The sequence below is a fragment of the Heterocephalus glaber genome, unplaced genomic scaffold, assembly GCF_053883595.1.
Source record: "Heterocephalus glaber isolate CG9 unplaced genomic scaffold, H.glaber_assembly_v1.0 deba00000546, whole genome shotgun sequence".
Classification (NCBI taxonomy): domain Eukaryota; kingdom Metazoa; phylum Chordata; class Mammalia; order Rodentia; family Bathyergidae; genus Heterocephalus; species Heterocephalus glaber.
This window is the reverse complement of record NW_028258147.1, coordinates 10995184-11015214: the sequence shown is the minus strand read 5'-3', so window position 1 is coordinate 11015214 and position 20031 is coordinate 10995184. Positions and strand designations below refer to the sequence as shown.

General features: G+C 32.0%; 1 protein-coding gene across 5 annotated transcripts in view; it reads right to left on the bottom strand.

Annotated features, from left to right (window-relative positions):
• Pot1 (protection of telomeres 1) overlaps window positions 1-20031 on the bottom strand; it is an 85132-nt gene that overhangs the window by 52694 nt on the left and 12407 nt on the right. For 3 of the 5 annotated variants that reach the window (XM_021237579.2, XM_004856416.3, XM_021237578.2), the window contains exons 2-4: window positions 17396-17485; window positions 15678-15723; window positions 11826-11940 (exon numbers count right to left, since the gene is read on the bottom strand). Coding sequence is in view for 3 of the 5 variants with exons in the window: in XM_004856416.3 (XP_004856473.2) it covers window positions 11826-11940; window positions 15678-15686 (124 nt within the window). In the remaining 2 variants the exon portion in view is untranslated. Of the gene's footprint in view, window positions 1-11825; window positions 11941-15677; window positions 15724-17395; window positions 17486-17632; window positions 17652-20031 lie in introns of those variants that run through there. The other 2 variants (XM_087204577.1, XM_021237580.2) reach the window with 2 other exon arrangements.

Genomic DNA, 20031 nt, shown 5'->3' with positions numbered 1-20031 from the left:
GACATAGAAAGATTCTACTACAATTCATTCCAATGAAGCTTACAATGTATGCTATTTTTACACTGTGATAAATAAAATTTATTTTTTGGTTTGTAAACTAAATGAATAAAAGAAAATAAGAATAAGTAAAAAAAAAAAAAGGAACATTTCCTGAGATACATATAAGAACAAGAGTTAAATCTTAGGGAATAAAAACAAAGGTAATCCAAGATGTATGTTCTGGTGTGAGGCTATTCAAAGAAGAGTTAATTGTGAGTGGTTAAGAGGAAAAAGAGAAAGCAGCATGGAATTAAAAATCAGTTGTTGGCAAACCAAGGCTCCAGGTCAAAACTGCCCTACAGCTTGTTTATTACCTTTCCAAAGTCTTCAACTTAGTTTTTATAAATACAGTGTCTTCATATTCATCAGTTTATATAACATTTAAGTTACTGAATTAAAATAATAAGTAAAAATACCTACAGTTTTGTGAACACACAGAATTATAAAAATGCAATTCTTTTTATTTATTTGGTACTGGAGATTGAACTCGGGTCCTTGCGCTTGCACGGCAGGCGGCGGAACCACTGAGCTAAAACCCCGCCCCTAAAAATGCAACTCTTATAAGAATACAATTCTTGTACAAATACAGCTTCACTAGAGGAAGAAGAAGTGAGCATGTGCACTGATCAATTCCTAGTTGTGAGAGTTCATGGTAATAAAGCATCAATTACAAGGATTTACAGATTAGAGGACTGTTAAGGGAGTTTTAAATTCAAACAACTCAGCTGTGTGAAGATGTCTGTTATAGGGGCTGGGGATTTAGCTCAGTGATTCTGCCGCCTGCCTTGCAAGTGCAAGGACCCGAGTTCAATCCCCAGTACTAAAAAAAAAAAAAAAAAAAAAGATGTCTGTTATATAGCTTAAAAAATTACATATATCATATGTATGACAAATGTTATTGAGACCACATCAAATATTTTTCACATTACTAACTGAAGATACAAGATTTGTAAAGAATGACAGAGGGTGAGCAGGTACCTTTAAATAAGAAAAGGCAGACAGACAGGGTTCCAGATTTAGCATTAAGTCTTCGTAATTCATAGGATTTATAACACATCATTGATCCCTCCTCATGTTTACAAAATCAATACATGTCTTTACCTACAGTAAATATATGGCACTTGTAAAAGTCTTTTCCCGAAGCCTGTGACAATGAAATTTGTCTCAGTTTTCTGAAAAATAAGGATAATAATAGTATTCTCCCTACAGGTTTATTGTTATAAATTAAATAAGGGGTTACAGTGCTTCAAACAGCACCTAGCATGGTCAGTACCACATGCATACAAATGTGTCGTAGAGCAAAAGCAGCAGCAACAGTTATTTCCAATATTCTTCTTCCTAACACTCTTTTCTAAAAAAACTACATATGAACTTAAAATGTCTTAACAAAATATCTAGTATCTAAAAATACCTGGGCCGGGGATTTAGCTCAGTGGTTTCGCCGCCTGCTGCGCAAGCGGAAGGACCCGAGTTTGATCCCCGGTACCACAAACAAAAACAAAAAATAAAAATACTTAAGCCAAGATAATACCAATCTAATCAAGGTTGGCATGTGAAATTGAAAGCATAGATTTAAAGGACAACAAAGGAATTTCAATTTGAACTTCTACTGGAGTCCCAATTAGGTACTTTTCTTTTTTTTTCCTTTGGTACCGGGTATCGATCTCCGAACCTTGCGCTTGTGAGGCAGGCAGCGGAACCACTGAGCTAAATCTCCGGCCCCAAATAGGTACTTTTAAATGTGGTGCTATCAACCTTCAGAAAAGCAACTTCTCCTGGGAAAAAAAAAAAACAAAAAACAAACTAGGACCCAAAGAGAGAGACTTTACGAGAAGACAGAGTAGAAAATAACTATTAATCTGACTTGCCTTATTCATAAAATAAAATTTGAAGAGATAAAACAATGGCTCAAAAGTGTTATCAAGTCAAAAAGATCTAATATCTCACTTAAAATCTGGGATAACGAAACTTACCAAATAATATGAGTAAGGCAAACTGCCTAGATTTTACATAATTGCTCCAAGGATGTGTTCCACCAAAACAAAAAACAAAAACAAACTTTCAATTATGTTTCCACAAGATAATAAAATATTTATTTGCCCTGTGCCTTATTTTCATTCTTTACTACACGGAGACATGGAGCTAAAGGTAATTTAATCTATTTTCTTGATTGTTCACATCATCAGCGAAGGTGGGAAGAGTAAAAGAACTTTGATGGATCAGCATCCTTAAATTACCTAAGTAGTATAGTCTCTCAATATATGTGTTTACACTGTTGAGAAATGGTGACCTTAATGCTGCAGTACTACTTCATATTGAAACTGCTGACAAAAGTATTTAGTTTATACTATGTATAGCTTGATATAAATCTGGAAAAGATAACAAATTATAAATTAAGCCCTCTAGTCTACAATCTTGAGTAATTCACCTAATTTCCTCAGTATGATTAAGTGAAAATTGCCTTTGAGTTTTATTATAAGGGAAAACTGGTAGTTCATCTAAGCAAGGTCGTTAATCAAAGCAGCATGCACGCATAAATTATATAATCCACAAAAAAATCTCCATAAAAGCTGCTTCATCTTTTTATCTACTAGCGCACTGCTGTTTTTAAACCAATCAGAATTTCAATACTATTCCACTTGTATAAAAGTGTATTATGGAAACATTCTAGTAAAAGCTATGAAGGCAAATCAAAGGCCACAATATATGCTACGAATTTCTTTGACAAAGAAACTTACTATGTAATACACAAATAAGAATACTCTACTCTACACTGGTGTAAAGTTGTTTCCCTTCTTATTATTATACTACAAAAAAGCACAGAAGGTAGGAGAGAAAGTATACATATGATATAACAAATAGTAACAAGTTTATAATGACAAAGATTAGACAGAAGATATTGCATGAGTTCATAAATGTTATTCTGGAGATTTATATTTTATGCTATATATTGAGCAAGTCATCAAGAATATATACAGGCATAAGTTATTCTAAAGCAACAAGGTTCTCTACTTTCAATTTGTATGCGAGGTGAACAAATAATAACAATTTTAAAAAATAACTAGAAGACTTCAAAAGATACCCTGCAACAAAAATAAACACATGCTACAATACAGATGAACATCAAAAACCATTATGCTAAGGAAAAACCAGAAGCAAAAGTTTATACAATCTAGGATTCTATCTATATGCATCATTCAGCATCTACAGAAACATCACATACTAGAAGTTACCTAAGTCTGGCATGGGAATAAGACTATGAATAGAATGGGAATCTTTTCATGTGTTATTGTACCCAGAAAAATAAAATTCAGTCATCTTGGTTAAATCAGCATCAAACCATCCAAATGCTAGCATTGAAGTTTTCTTGTTATATCCTGTGAATTATTATTTCCTCTTCCATTCTATTTGACATTAAAAACTGTATTGTATTTTAACAACTCATTTCCACTACAACTTGGGAGACACCAAATATAAACACATGTGCTCTACCATCTAAGTACATCTTAAACTGGATGAAAATGAGAATCATACACATGATCAGAGGGCACCAAATCAGCTGTCCTTTGTTAAAAACTTTTATTATAACACATTTATTTGTATAGTGTCACATTACAAGGCACATGCAGTATCATTAACCGGTTTCATGGTATAAGGTGCATCCTTTTTGTATGTTTATCATTAATTCAGTTCTTAAAGGATCAGACAGGAAATATTTTAGGCTTTGTGGGACATAAAATTTCCATCACAAAATCAAAAATCGTAAGTGAAACCATTTTAAATTGGGGACAGTATGTACTGATACATGCTTCAAAATGTATCAATCTTCAAAACATTATGTTAACTGAAAAGACAAATACAAAAGACAGGTACTGAATGATTACATTTATGGGAAATGTCAAGAATAGGAAAATCTAGGATTTCCCAGACTCCAGAACTGTGAGAAATGAATTTCTGTTGTTTATGAGCTGACCAGTGTAATTATCACACTACAGCAGCCCAAACAGACACTCTTGCCTACCTCTGTATGAATGTGTGTGGGTGTGTGTGTGTGTGTGTGTGTGTGTCTGTGTGTGTGTGTTGCAACTTTTGAATAGGTGCATCAGTTAAAAAAATAAAGATGATCTCTGTTATAATGGCCCAATTTAAACTTTTTTCTGGGTACAGACCATTCTTTGAATTTTGTCTTTTCCAGGCAAGTGATATCTGGCATGATACTCTTTCATGATCTGTTCCAAGGCAGTGAATTCTGGCTCACAGTCAGTCACAGGACCACAAAAATACAGTATCTCAGAAAAAATTTCTCTCTGTATTGAACATAAACATACTTTTTCTTGTCATTATTCCTTAAACAATACAGTGTGATACTCATTTATATAGCATCTACATCATATCAGTATAAGTAATCTAGATATGATTTACAATATAAGGGAGAGTTATATACATTATGTATAAGTACTGCAACATTTTACAGAAGGAACTTGAGCATACACGTATTTTAGTATCCTTAGAAGTCCTGAAACCAATATCCCATGGATACAATGGGAAAAATGTCATTAGTTTATGATTTGAATTAAATTATATGTGTGTGTATATATATATATATATATATATATAGTTATTTTAAGACGTTGACAGCATTTTTCATAGCTTTAGAAAACTGGATCAGAACTGAGGGTTCAAATTTTATACAACTCCTAGATTAGTTTCAAATATTAGTTCCAAATATTTTAAGATCCAGACATTAGTTATGTATACTGCCAATATACCCTATATATTCAGATAAGCCACAAAATTATACTATGTTCATAAAGGAAGAAAGAAGAAAACTGAAATTCACAAAGAAATAATGTTGTTGTAAAGGAAATCAAGCTTGAGATTAACCCCCCCAAAAAAATCCTGCAGATAATAGAACAAAGTGTATTCCCAATGATTAAAAGTTGGATAACATCTGAACTGCCTCTTCTAATTGAAAAATCTATCAAAGGTCATACACCGAGATAAGAAAAATCCATCTCAGGCTCATTTTTTCCACATAACACTATATGCAAATATAGACAGATAGATATAGTGAGATACACACACATATATATATACATATATGTATATATACACATATATATATACACACACAAATATTTTGAAAAATCAGGTCAGTTACTAACAAAACATTAGATCATCTAATTCTATAAACAACACAACACTATGCTATATAAGCAACTTTTGTTTTAAAAAACATATATGAATTTTAAGGATACAGATGTCTATATTTTGCAGACTTTGGGATGGTAAAGCTTTTCCAAAGGAACATCCTCACCCCCCAAAAAACCCTTAACACTGTACAAATACTTTAAACATTTGTACCTCAAAAATTACTGGCAAAAAATCTAAACAGTATACAACAGCTGGGAAAAGCATTTCTAACATATATGACAGAAGACAGGTTACTATTAATACACAAAAAGATTCTAGAAATAACAGAAAAGGACAACTAAATAAAAAGGAAGAAAAAATATTTTGATTTTCTTAATGATATAGAAAGTGGGGGTATACTAAAGTAGAAGGAATACTCAAAAATGCATATGGCTTTCAAAGCAATTGTTAACTAGATAGTAATTTTTAAAAAATCAAATCTTATTAGAATCCATTTGACCTAAGAATATAACAAAACACTGACTGATACCACTTTAAAACCGTCTTATTTGTAATAAGACTCAGCACTAAACATGACGGCTCTATCATATAGATCAGTGGTGGCAATCCTATAGCATTTATGTCCCAGTGGGCTGGTTTGTATCAAGCACTGATACAGATGTTTTGAATAAATCACTTTTTCCATATTTTAAATTAAATACAAAAAATATAAATTAAATACAGAAAATATTTTTCACTTTGACCAAGAATATATACAATATAATCCACAAAGTGTCTTAGGTCTTTAAAATGATTCCTACAAAAAGACTTCTAAAAGAGTGTAACATTTTGTTTTAATATACTGCTGATATTCCATTGTTTAAAAACATATTTAAATCAACTTCTTCAGCATTAGCTTCTGAATCTGAAAAATTCACTGTTTTACTACAGAAATATGACAGCTTTCTCTATTTCTAAAGTTTGGAATGCTGGCCACTTCCTTCTCATTTATCAAAATCCAATTTATTCTTGAAGTTCAGCTCAAACACCAGATCTGTTAGATGTCTTTCCCCTGTTACCATTAATCTCTCCCTTTCCACTCCCAGAGCCCTTTGCTTGTTTCTTTCATTATGGCATACAACTAAACTTTGTATTAGCTAGTTCATTACATTTAGGTCTCCCTTGAAAACTGAGTCTGTCATTTTATCACAATGGACAACTAAATCCACTACAATGCTACAGAGTAGCAAAAAAACAAACAAAAAACCCTTCAACTGAATGAATAAAAGAACATATCACAAGTTTTAAGAAAATTGAGAAAAGTTTGAATTTTATGATTACAACAATCCAAGTTATAAACTGATAAAACATAACTCCTTAAATTAACAGGCTAATAATTTGCTAGAGGAAAAGGTCATAAATTATAGAGTACCAGGATAAGCACAAAAAACAGTGGAAGCTTCCAGCTTCATTCAAGAAGTCACTCCTAAATAGAAGAAAGAGAAAGCAATAGAAAGGTGCAGTGATGGGGAAGAAAAACATTTCTGCTGCCTCCATTCTTCTAGGTGGAAATGGACAGAAGAGTCAGAAAACAGTGTGAGTCAGCTAAAGAGGGGGAACTTAGCTCAGCTTTTTCAATTAAAGAGCTCAGTAATGATCAGCCATAACCTCTATGCCTTCCATTTCTGAACTTAAGACAGCCAAGCACCTGGGAAGAGTTTCACTTCACTCATCTAGAGACACTGTAATAATTCATTTTAACTCTTGATAAATGGAAAATACAGTGCTGCCTAGCCCCAAACTTCCACCATTATAATAAGCAAGTCATTATTCATCTTTAAAATACATTCAAAAAGCATGGACTAAACCAGGTTGTGACAAACACCTGTAATCCCAGCCGTCTGTGAGGCTGAGGCAGAAGGATCAAAACTTTGAGCCCAGTCTGTGTGACTTAGCAAGACTCTGTCTCAAAATTTTAAAAAAATTTTTTTCAAAAAGCAGCTGGGATGTAGGTCAGTGTGAAGGCCCTACGCTCAGTCCCCAGGACAGCATTAAAAAAAGTATATGAACTACACATAAGCTTTCAGAGCAAATCCCTACTATAAAATCTCCAAAGTCCTAAGAAGCCAACTGCTTTGGTTCCCTATATGAAGCAGATCATATTAGGTAACCTTGATGAATCAATTTTGATGATAAAATATTTTAATATATGGTAATTCTATAATCCTTGAGGAATTCTTTCTCTTTTCATGGTGAATCTTGTTACAATTGAGTAAAGTGTTGGTATCTATAGTAATATATGTCCCTTAACAGAACTGATAGACTTTTGAAAGAATAAAAAATGATACCATTTCCAGAACTGACTCTAAGGTTCAGGAAATGATGTATTTGCTATAGATGAAGACTGCTTACCAGAATTAAGATACTGTAGTTTGCTGCAGGTCATACATAATTATTAGTACTCGGGATAACAAGAATGTCTTCAAGAAAAATTTTAATCAAGGAGTAAGGATGCCAAATTATACCTAACTGCCTGTTCCACATTGAATTTAACATTAATGAAATGAATTTTAGTACAAAATTCTAACCAATGATGTGTAACATAATATGAATTTATCCCATATATTTACCAGTAAATTTGAGTTCATAAAGATGATTTTTCTCTACCTAACTGGTTAAATATATCTGGGTGTAACTGAAACTGTGGGTCTGTACTTGTGAAATAACACCGCTTTATGCAGTATTTGAGAAAAGTACAGCTGTGGACTGTTCCTACACATCTACACCAGTATTTTTCTGGGGTAACAGTAATGAAGTTGATCATTTTCTGAAAAGGAGAATCAGTGTTATTGTCTGAATCTCCTGCAGACTTTGCTCCTGTTGAAGAATGAGTTCTGTCAACAGAAATAAAAATGTAATTGTAACCAAAGCTATAAGATGGATAATTTTAAAATTTTACTGTCTCGGTACTGGTAAAGACATCTTGCTGTGTCTGAAAGATGGATTTTAAAGTTTCAATGACTATGTTCAGACAAAATTGATGACACTTGTTTAATTTAGTACCTATGAATAAACAAAGAAACATATTGTCTCTATAATAACAGACCGTTCATTACTAGCCATGAATTTTTTTTACTAAGACTGGATTCAACTGAACATATCTGATAGTAATATAACAGATGTATGCATAAACTAATAAATATTTGTTCTCTGTGGCTTTCATTTTATGCATGATTTAATAACATCAGAATAAAACATGGTGATATTGTCTAATAAAATGAAAATTAATAGTGTCAGTGTTTTAAAAGCAGGTATCATTTTATTCTATATTATCATTTTTAGATTGTTTTTCAAAATGACATATTTGAACAACTTATTTTTAAAGTTTCAAAGACAAGAATTAACAACATACCAGGTACAAAAAAAGTTTTTAAATTATATCATCTAACAAGCTAGATAGACAATAATAACAGTAATGTACCTTTTTCCTAAACTTGGCAGGCCAATCAAAGTCAACCAGGTAAAACTAACAATTTAATCTTTAAGAGGATCTATCACAATGATCATACCATTGTGTCTAATACTCGGAAGGACACATGTAAGATTTGAGGATAACTTTGAGAGAAGAAACTGCCAAAGTGAATTTAGGAGTCTATGTTGATAGTGTGTGGGAATGTACAGTTTGAGTAACAATAAACTTGGAATGAAAAAAGTTGAGAAAAATGTATTTATCTATTTTTTTTTTTTTTGACACAGGATCTCATTATGTATTCCGAGCTGGCCTTGAACTCAGTATGTAGTCCAGGCTGGGCTCAAACTCTCAGTGATACTCCTTCCCTCAGTCTCCCAAGTGCTGGGATCACAGGTCTGTGCTTTCCTGTCTGGCTGAGAAAAATATATTTAAACAAAAATATCTCTGCTTAGTTTTGATGTTTAATGTCTCCCTTTCTCCTCTTTGTTTTCTTCTGAGGGTTATTTTTATTAGTATATATTTGCAGTACATTATGACGATTTTCCTATCATAAGGATTTTCCAGACTTAATCTGAAATCCGTATCGTTTATCTCCAGACTAGTCTTCATACTGACATTTTCAGAACGTAGCTTTTACACTGTACCATTAATAAAGTATGTTGACCATATGAAAATGAGATTGCCTCTCAATCACCACACTCAAGAGTATCTTTCCAACTTATTCTTCAATAAAATATGCATATATTTATCTTTGAAAATAAAATGGTTTTGTAATATGAACTCACTGAGAACACTGTTGTGCACTCTGCATGAGAAGAGCTCCTGGCATGCAGTATACATGAAGACAGTATTTCATCAGCAGCAGCCATCATTTCACATTTTTAACATCTCTAAAATATGGGTTTCTCTCTTTTTTTTTTTAAAGGCTAGTTTAACTGGGAATATTTTCTGTTCTTAATGACACATAAAATAGTACCTTTAACCAATGATGGAATTTTAGAACAAGGTGAAATACTGGACTAAATTGAGAAGTGTGTTTTCCTGCTTGCTTTTTATCATCTCCTGATAAACTTGTCTATAGCCTTACATTATCATATAGTAAGCTATACTTTAATTTGAAAAGTACTCAGGCGTACATATCAAAGCTCATATGGAAGTCTAAACTCAACATTCTAATTTCTTCATTTATTCTTTTTGTGGGGTGGAGTAAAAAATAGGCAACATCACAATCCAATTTACATTTTAAGTTTAAAGCACAATGTTCTAGAGCACATCACTAAAACATTTTCACCATGCATAACACAAACTTTAAATCTACTGTACAGCAGCTACCCATTTCTCTCTCCCCTCAGCCCCTTGAAACAATTTTACTTTCTACTTCTTTGAGTCTGATTCAGATGTCTCATATCTGAGTGGCTTATTAGCATACAGCTCTCAAGGTTCATTCAAGTTGTTGCATATGACAGGACTTCCTTCTTTTGAGAAGCAGAACAACTTTCAACTCTACGTATGTGCCACATGTTCTTTTTCTATTTATCCCTGATGGACATTTACATTGCTGGCAGAGGTTGTTTACTGTGAATGATACTACAATGAATATGGATCCTAATTACAATTCTTTTGGATAAATATCCAGAAGTGTGACTTCTGGTGCTGAATCACAAGGTAATTCTATTTTTAAGAAAACTTAATTTGTTTTCTACAACGTCTTCACCATTTCACAGTCTCATAACAATGTATGAGGGTTCCAATTTCTCTATATCCTGGTCAACATCTGTTATTTTGATTCTGATGACCATGTTAACAGGAATAAAGTTGACACATCATCGCTGTCTTGATTTCCACTTCTGTTAATGATTAGCGATAGTAAGGATCTTTTCAGATTTCTGTTTGCTCTTTGTCTTCTTTGGAAAAATGTCTACTCAAATACTTAACCAGATTTTAACCAGGTTATTAGGTTTCTGGTTGGTTTTAGTTTCTGTGTTGTTGTATTTTACTGTTTATTACTGTTATTGTTTGTTGTTTGCTATTTAGTGACAGTTCTTTATATATTTTGGAGATTAACCCCTTAGATATATAGTTTGCAAATATTTTCTCCCATTCTATGTATTGCTTTTTCACTCTTTTATTATCTCCTTTGGTAAGCAAAAACTTTTTAATTTGATGTATTTCTGTCTAGTTTTGCTTTGGCTGCTGCACTTTTGGTGACATCCAAGAAATTGTTTCTAAAGCCAATGTCAAGAAACTATTTCCCTATGATTTATTAAAGGAGTTTCAGTTTAGGAGTATATGTTTAAATTTTAACTCACTTTGAAATAACTTTTATGCCAAATGATGTTCCAATTTCATTCTTTCGCATGTGGATATTCAGTATTTTCAGTACCATTTGTTAAAAGAGACTATCCTTTCCCTCACTACTTATTACTGGGACCCTTGTTGATAGTTGAACACATGGAGCTTTATTTCTTGGCTATTTCGTTTCACTGGTCTATATAACTGTACATCTTCTATTATCTTCTTTTATGTTTGGTTGAGTTTTTATAATGATATTCATTGATTTTTTTTCCTCATTTTCTTTTGTGTATTTTCCTGTTAGGGGTTTACCTTATTATTATAAAATATATTTTAAGCTCATATAAAAACTTCAATCACATAAAAAAATTCTACACTATTAATTCTCCTCTCATACTTTTAAGTCTTTGATGTCACAATTTACTTCTTTTATGTTGTGTAACCATTAACATATTTCTACAGCATTATTTTTAAAACATGTCTTTCAACTTCTGTACCAGAATTAAGTGATTTATGTACCACTATTACAATATCGCAATATTGTATATCTGTATGTATGAGTGTATACACACATACACACACACACACACACACATACAATGTATATACACACATTTACCAGCAAATTTTATACTTTCATATGCTTTTGTGTTGCTTGTTGGCATCCTCTGAAAAAATTTTTTCTTACCATATTATGAGATTCTAGAATCTAAAAACTGTATTTATTTTATAAAACAAAGATCAACAAAGAATATGCACATGTTTTGCTCAATTATAAATGAGACACGAGCTACTGTTGTAATAAGACTTAGGGTACTAAAGGAGTTGTGTTCTCGAAACAAGTAATGCAGTTCTAATCTATGAAAACTTTAACAAATTTAATACCTACCTGTTCCTTTGCTTAGATACGGGGGCTTAAAGAATTTCACAACACCATAGACATTGACAATTGTACCACCCTTAAGTTGATTCAGGGGTGTATATATATAATTTGTCACTGGAGTCTTAAAGAAAGAAAAGACAGTGAATATTTATTAAATATTTACATTTTAAGATCATATTAGCATCATGCTTATAAATTAGCAAATCTATATAACTGCATTTTATCTTATACAACTGCATTTTATCCTTAATCTTTTATGAAGACATAGACTAAAAAAAGGCAATGCACAGGACAGAAAACTTACTGTATAAACCAAGTATTTTCTTCAGAAATAACTGTTTATAAGTGGTATAACTGGCACACCAGCCCATAAAAACATAAAGAAACCAGAAAACAGCATATGAAAACATCAGTAATTAATGAATAAACTGAAGCAATAACAGGAAATGCTTTTAAAATATGTATATCTTCAATGTCTAAGAAAACAGTTTCACTAAAAGCAAAGGTATAATGACTAGGTATAATGAAACATTTCTGAGAGCCTTGAAAGGGTAATTAGAATATCGGTCCGATCGATAAAGAATTCCATGTCTTATAATTTCAAAAAAATTTTTCTATCTAGAATACTCCCAAAGTTATGAGAGATTCTAAGTAATTAAACAAATTTAGCTTTTTTTTTTTTTTTTTTTTTTTTTTGGTACCGGGGATTGAACTCAGGTCCTTGTGCTTGCAGGGCAGGCAACGCTGGAACAACTGAGCTAAATCCCCGGCCCAATTTAGCTATATTTTAAGTTAGCATTTCCCTAACATTTTTTTGGCAAAGAAGCCACAGAGTATAACAATTATAATGTTATCAGAAGGAATCCTAAAAAAAAGTTTGAAGGTATTTTATCTTTAATTTATCTTTAATGGCTTTTCTGGCTTTTATCTTCAATATCACTTCAAAACTTAAGTATAATTTCTGTTTTTCTCTATTCTGTTGTAAAGATTTTATTTGGGCATATATAGAGCTAGGTTCTGATTCATTATGGGATAAGGTTAAGAAAAACTGGTAATAAGAGAAAAGAAAGATCAGTTTACTGAAATAACTGTGCTTAAGTGTGGAAAGAGAAGAAAATGGTTTACAGGGCTCTCTTAGCCCTATAGACAGAAACACTATATTGACCCTGAGAAGGCTTCAGTTGGGTGGGTCCACCATCATCCACCCACCCACAGCCAAACGGGAAATAAAGTTATCTATCACTCTGAAAGATAAAACTTAAAAACTCAAATAAAAATGGATTAATTTTTAATGAAACTGATTCCTCAGGTTAAATACAGAAGAATAGGGCTTAGAAATCTAAACAAACTTTAATACAGAAAAAATCAGTAGCTCATCAATGATGGAAGAAGTATAATAGCATAAGGAACAGAAGAGAGAAGATTTGTGCCTCGCTGACAAGATAACTCCATCCAATATTCTATCCTAATAAGTACCTCTCTAAAACAGAGGAATAGGGAAGGCCAGCACAGCTCAAGATCGACCACTATTATCATCCATGTAACTGGACTTGCTAACTAATGACCAAAGAAACCAGATTATTAATTTAGCTTTCCATCATAAAATATGTCTCCTTTGTAGTCATTCGCTTACAAGTTTGTATAATATACTCTTGAATGAGCATATATTTGAGACTATGATAAACTTATATAATTCCCAATAAGTTCATGTATGTTGGCAGCCAATCTGTCTTGCTGACAATAAAGTACCACATTCCATAAAACAGGATTATGAAGGAGCACTCAATCCGTTTTAAACTAAGAGATAAATGTGTATTGGGGGGATATAGTAAGGGTAAAGTATTATGATCCAAATATGATGTAGCCCCTGAACTGAATTTTTATTTTTAATAAATACACATGCCTAGCTGCTACAATAATAGCTTATGTCCATAGACATGTGGCATAAGATATTAAAACATGTTCATGAGAAAACTGAGTTCATGAGAAAACTATGAATAAAGAGAATCTGATAGCATTTTCATAAGCCATTCAGCATGTAGATCACAAGATCCATATTTCACATAGACATGAATTTTTTTAATGTTCAGACAGTTGAAAAGGAAGCCTGTTATGGAATCAGTATAAATTCAATTCATTGATTTCTTTACTTTTTCCTTCCTTTTTTTCCTTCAACAATGGACCATGTATTATACACAGTGCTGAAAGCTAAATTTGTGAATAAAACACAACCAGTCCCTACACTAATGGAAGGACAGACCAAAAGAGAGGAGGGACGATGTAATAGATGGCTTTAGAAAGTTCCTTCCAGGGGCTGGAGTATGAAGTGGCAGAGTATTTGCAAAGAGTCTCCTCTTGAAAAGGTAAAGGAAGAAACCAATTAAGCGATAGAAACTGGAAATGAGATAAAGCACAATGTTCTAAACAGAAAATAACTCAACATTTGAAAATCCTTAAGAAGGTGTACACGCCAGAGTACAATAGCCAAAGGTGATCACATGATTAGGTTGGGTACAAATACTGGGCCTTCAGACCACATGACTTGGCCAGTGAAATGATTTTAAATTCTGAAGATAGGACTAGGTGAAATTATTGTCCTAAGTTGTTTGAAAAGGCAATCCTTTCATTCCTGGAAAATAAAATACTTTTCCTAAATTTTTAAAGCACTTCTGGTTCAAGGATAGACTGGTCACTTGGTAATATATTCCAAAGAAGAAAAATAATCTTTTCAGGGAAACAGTAAGAACCTCATAAACAATAACTGGATGTTTTATTGATAACAGCTGAAAGGTCCATGTTCAGTTTAAAAATGCAAAATGAGCATCCCAGAGCCAGAAAATAAAGTCCGAAAAAAATAAAACAAATTTATTTAATTTAGAATATCTGGACTTTGTGAAAACTATTTTGCCCAGTTCTGAGGCTTCTTCACGTTTGCCTTATTCACAGGTTTATAGATATGCCAAGTATTCGAACTCGATCAATCTACAACAATCTTGAGGAATACTAATGCCTAGGGTTAATTCCCATTCAAAAACCTTTATTAACCCTTTTATTGGTCAGTTTTCCCAAACACTAAATTTTAGTTACACTACAATTCAGAATTTAAAATTTGCATCTTAAAGTCATTGTCAACTACAAAAAAGTCCTTGTACTATTTTCCCATTAAAAACTAAAGGTTTAAACATATAAATAGAATACTGTATTAAACTTTATAAATATATTGTGTTCTTTATAGTTTAATTCAGCTGTATTTTTACAGTGCCTGTAAAAATGGTAAAATTTCCACTGCTATGAGATAATAAAATTTTATAGAAGTTTAAAACAATTATTTAAAAAAGCAAAATATATCAAAATACAGGCTGGCCTAGAACTCACAGTGATCCCCCTGTCTCAGCCTCCTGAGTGCTGGGAGTAACATGCTTATGCCTAGCTAAAAAATTTCTTTTTTTCAAAAAACTTGCCAAATCATAATTCAGCAATCTGTTTAAATACAAACTGATGAAAAACAAAAGAAATGACTTTCCACATAATTTAAAACTAATAATCTAATGTCTTCATGTAGTACAAACATTTTTAATTTAATTTTCTTGCATATGTATAGCTTATGCAAAACATCAGCAGATACTTCAGACAACAGAATAATCGGGTATTAATTACAGTACTAGGCAAATACATAACTCAAATGTAACACTATGAGATATAACAAAAAAGATTAGACTTTCCCATTGATGGGAAATCAGACTATGAAACAGACTAACTCAAAATCAAACTATAAAGTGGATATAAATGTATACATATCTATGTGTACATGTATGTGTAAGAATTGGAGTAAGTATTCTAAAATAAATATTGCCTTACCAAAGACATTGATTCTGTGGCAAAATCTTACAGGTTTAACATAAACCTGGAAAAAAAAAGAGAGGGCTTATTTGTATAAAAATTACTTCAAGTGTGATTACAGTGTTAAAATCATTCACAATTATATAATATTTAAAATGGCTACAAAGGCATTACATGGTACAGATTACATGTTAAGAGTGACATGTAAAGTTGTCTAGGCTACAATTAAAAATTAACAGATGTAAGTTCAAATGAAAATGGACTTTAAAAAACAGACAATAAATTGTAAGTACACCAATATTCAGTTTCTAGGACAGACTGTGAAAGACAAAAAACTATCAGTTGAAAGCAAGTAGAAAATCTGAGTTGATATTAAAAAATTTTCCTGCATAGAGCCCTGGACTTTTTCAAAAGGGAAAAGAAACAGAAATGTAGTAGTGATTAGTGTAAATCTCACCCATATTCAACCTAATGTATTAAATTAAATATCAAACAGATCTACTCCTACTTCTCATAATGCCTTCATCCGTACTAGAAAAAAAAATCAGACACATGTGGGCCTGTAGGTTCAGGGTTTGGTCAAATCTACCTAACAACCCTGACCAAAAGGGTGGTTTTCAAGTTGTGTGTAGCAGAAAGGAGCAGAAGAGGAAGAAGACAATAATCATTTTCACAAAGAATAAAATAGGAGAAAATTCATTGTACCTATAATACTGTTATTAATTTAAAATAAAATCCAGTAAAACTATCAAAAGTATCTGGATGCTATTATTACAAAGAACAGGATGAGGTATTCAGTGTCTATATGTCTCTGTAAGTTTCATTAATAAATAGTTATTTGCTAATAAGAATATTTCCATCAACAATAGATTGCATATACGATGGCAGTCCTATAACATTATTTCACCTAGTGACATAATAGCTATCCTAGTTCATTAAGTACACACTATGATCACACATTTCTTAGAACATTTCCCCATCATTAACAGATTTATGACTATCAATCATCATTAAGAGATTTATGATTGTATCTATAAAGGACCTTCTTTTGTATCAGAAGTTATTCTAAATAAAAAATCAAATTTAAAGTAATTGAACTTATTCAACAGCTAGGGCTGATAAAATGATACCCTATAATACACAACTTTGGACTTCAAACTGAGAACACCTAGGGAGCAACAAAAATGGCTTTCTCTGAGGTTCCCGTATGTAAATAAAGACCATGTCCACCAAAGAAGAATGTGACTGGCTTCAGATTTTCTTATGATAATTCCATTTACCAAGGATGATTAAACTGTTATCATAAAGGACGAGACTGATAAACAGCCCACAAATCCAGCACCCAGAAGAACTTTGTATTAGGATACTGTCTGTTCTCCAGACTCATTATTGCCTCTAAAAATCATTTGCTGCCACCCTAAAACTGTTGGTATCTCCCTTCTTACCCATAAAGAGGATACTGAAGTCTCAACTATCAGGCCTTTCTTTGAGTGTCTTACTGTGTAAGGCTCCTGTACATATATATACATTAATGAATTTGCTTTTTTCTCTTGTTAATCTTCCTACTGTCCATTTGTTTCAGTACATTCAATTATTGAACCTTCAGTGGGAAAGTTTGGACTAAAATAATTCAGTCAGGGTAAGTAGTTCTGTACTGATTTACAGAAATACTACTTTTATCTCATCTTTAATTTATTGAAAGAAAACTATGATGAGAAAATAAAAGTTGTACTTACATAAAGAGTTGAGGTCTTCAAATGCTTTCAATGTTTACCATCTTATAAAGATGCTGACAAAACAATAAATCCAGCCATTGCAATAGTGTCCTAGATAGAAAAAGAGTAAATCAATCACTAAATACCTGTAATTCTGAATGTCATATATCCTTACATTATTATTATATTATTTAAAAGCAGAAATTACTGCTATAAGAAGAAAACTGGTTAACCTAAACTGACTGATTTAATGCTTACAGAAAATATGATTCAGACTATCACTTCCTCTGAAAGAGCCAGAGTATGTTTCACTTCATAGACCAGAAAAACACGACGTAAATCACTGAAACGATTGTATTTAGTGAGACTTTAAAACTTAGTATTTTTCCCAGTTTATGTAAATATGTTGTAAGAACACAGTATGCCCCAGTGAAGATGTAGTTCAATTTGAGGCTTCACGTGTTCCTGGATTTTTCCTTAGAACCTAACTAATAACTGTTCGTGGAAACCCCTGTAATTTTGTGCAAACAACAAATATCCTCCACAATTATTTTTATGGCAGGAAGTCTGCAAGTAGCCAATGAGAAAGCATTATTCACTTCTCCTTGCTGCCAACTGGCTGCTGCCTTACAACCCATTTCCCATTTCAGCAGATTCGCCAGCATTCTCTCACCATAACAGGTTGCTATACCAGCTATAGCTATCTGGTTTTGTTCTTCTTAAAGCCCTAAGATCCCTAAGATGCCGCTAACATGAGCCACCATGTTCAGCAATTCTGTGATTAAAAAAAAAAAACAAAAAGAAAACTTATACAATAGTTTCAAAAAATCCTTATATTAAAACCTCATTTTAAAAAGTGAAAGCTAAAACTGAAGCAAATGCCTTATATTTCTACAAAATGTTTCATTGTCTAGCAAACTAAAAATTAAAACCTTGTTGACATTACTTATAGTGTTTTAGGATTTTGACAAAAGAGAAAGGCATAAAAATCAAATTAGAAAAATTCATTCTTTTATGCAGGAAGTTTTACATTTGCTTTGCAACAATCTTTAATCATGATACTATAACTTCTAAAGTAAATACACAAAAAGCCCTCAAATGATCAATATTCATAGATTTTAAACTCAGGGTTTGAAGTAAACTGTAAACTGAGTTTTCTCATCACTGTATTTTAAGAAATAAAATCTTGACTTATGATCCTATTATTTGACAAGTACTAATTAGTCGCTATACGTCTATTTGGATGACCACCTATTTAATATTTATTTCAATAGTAGAAAACATTTTTCACATTCAGTTCAGTAGCATATATTAAATACCTAATATGTTGTACATGTTTTGTAGATGCATTGTACGCATTTTACAAATCCATAACCCTCTTACATTGTTTCCCAAATAAATATTAAACAAATATAAGAATCCTAAAGAAATATTAAGATTAAAATGTACTAAAAATATAAGCAAATTAGTTCCTAATATTCAGTATCATGCATTTATTTTTGAAATGCTCACTAAGATGTCTAGGATAAAATAAGTGAAAAAACAATTTATAAAACATGATTAGTATAAAGTCATCTGGTGAAAACAGGCATATGGAGGTTTATACTTACACAAACACACACGTGCAGATGTATGTAGACACACATGTAAGCTAGAAGGATACAAATTAAATCATAGCAGTGACTTTACCTATAGAATGGGCTGGGAGACGGCAATGGGTTCAGAGGGGAAGAGGAGACTTGCTTTTTAGATTACATCCTTTCACATTGCTTGAATGTTTTTAAAAGCATGACCACACAAAAACAACAAAATTTTCTAAGATAATATTTGCAAGACCTTATTCAAATTCATAATAATTTTCTCCTTGAGGTAGGAAAGAAAAATAGTCATGGAGATAGATTCTTCACTTACTACAAGTTCTTTAGCCTTAGAGTGGTTGTCTCAATAATAAAAATACAGTAAAAAAATCAAAAGGAGTTAATAAAGGCTTAAATGAGAAACACATGGAAGGTTTTTCCAATCTATAAAATTCCATACAAATTTAGTATCATTTTAGTAATAAGATTTAATTTATTATTAAAAACTAGTTAAATGTTAGATACTGGTTATAATAAATATTTGAAAAAGAAACAATACTTTTTTACCACCTATTCTTTGGACAAAATCTACCTCACAGCCTTTTAAATTCAGTCATATCATTTGCTACTGAGCTATGTAAAATTAAAAAAAGGGTGACAGGAAAAGGAACAGAAAAGTTCTTTAGTTTCCTTAATCCACCAGAAATTAGACTTTATCACTTTATCTCTTTACATCATCCCACTTCAAAATATCCAAATGTGTTGCCCAGAAAATTCTTTAAAAATTATGAATTAAAAAAACACCACACTCTCATGAACACATTCACAGATAAACCTCATGAGGAAAAGGAATTACAAGACCTTCAGGCTCTCAGTTAAGCAACTTTATGTAGAAACAAACAATACATACGTACCTCTCTCATAGCAATTCTACATAAAAAATTTTCTCCAAAGATTTTTTCTCATTTTTCTTAAAAAGTCTCTGCATTCATATTAATACCTGACTCTCACAAACATTTTTTTTCTAAAAATAATGCAAGATTTTTATAAGCTACCAACTTCTAATATCAAATCATTATT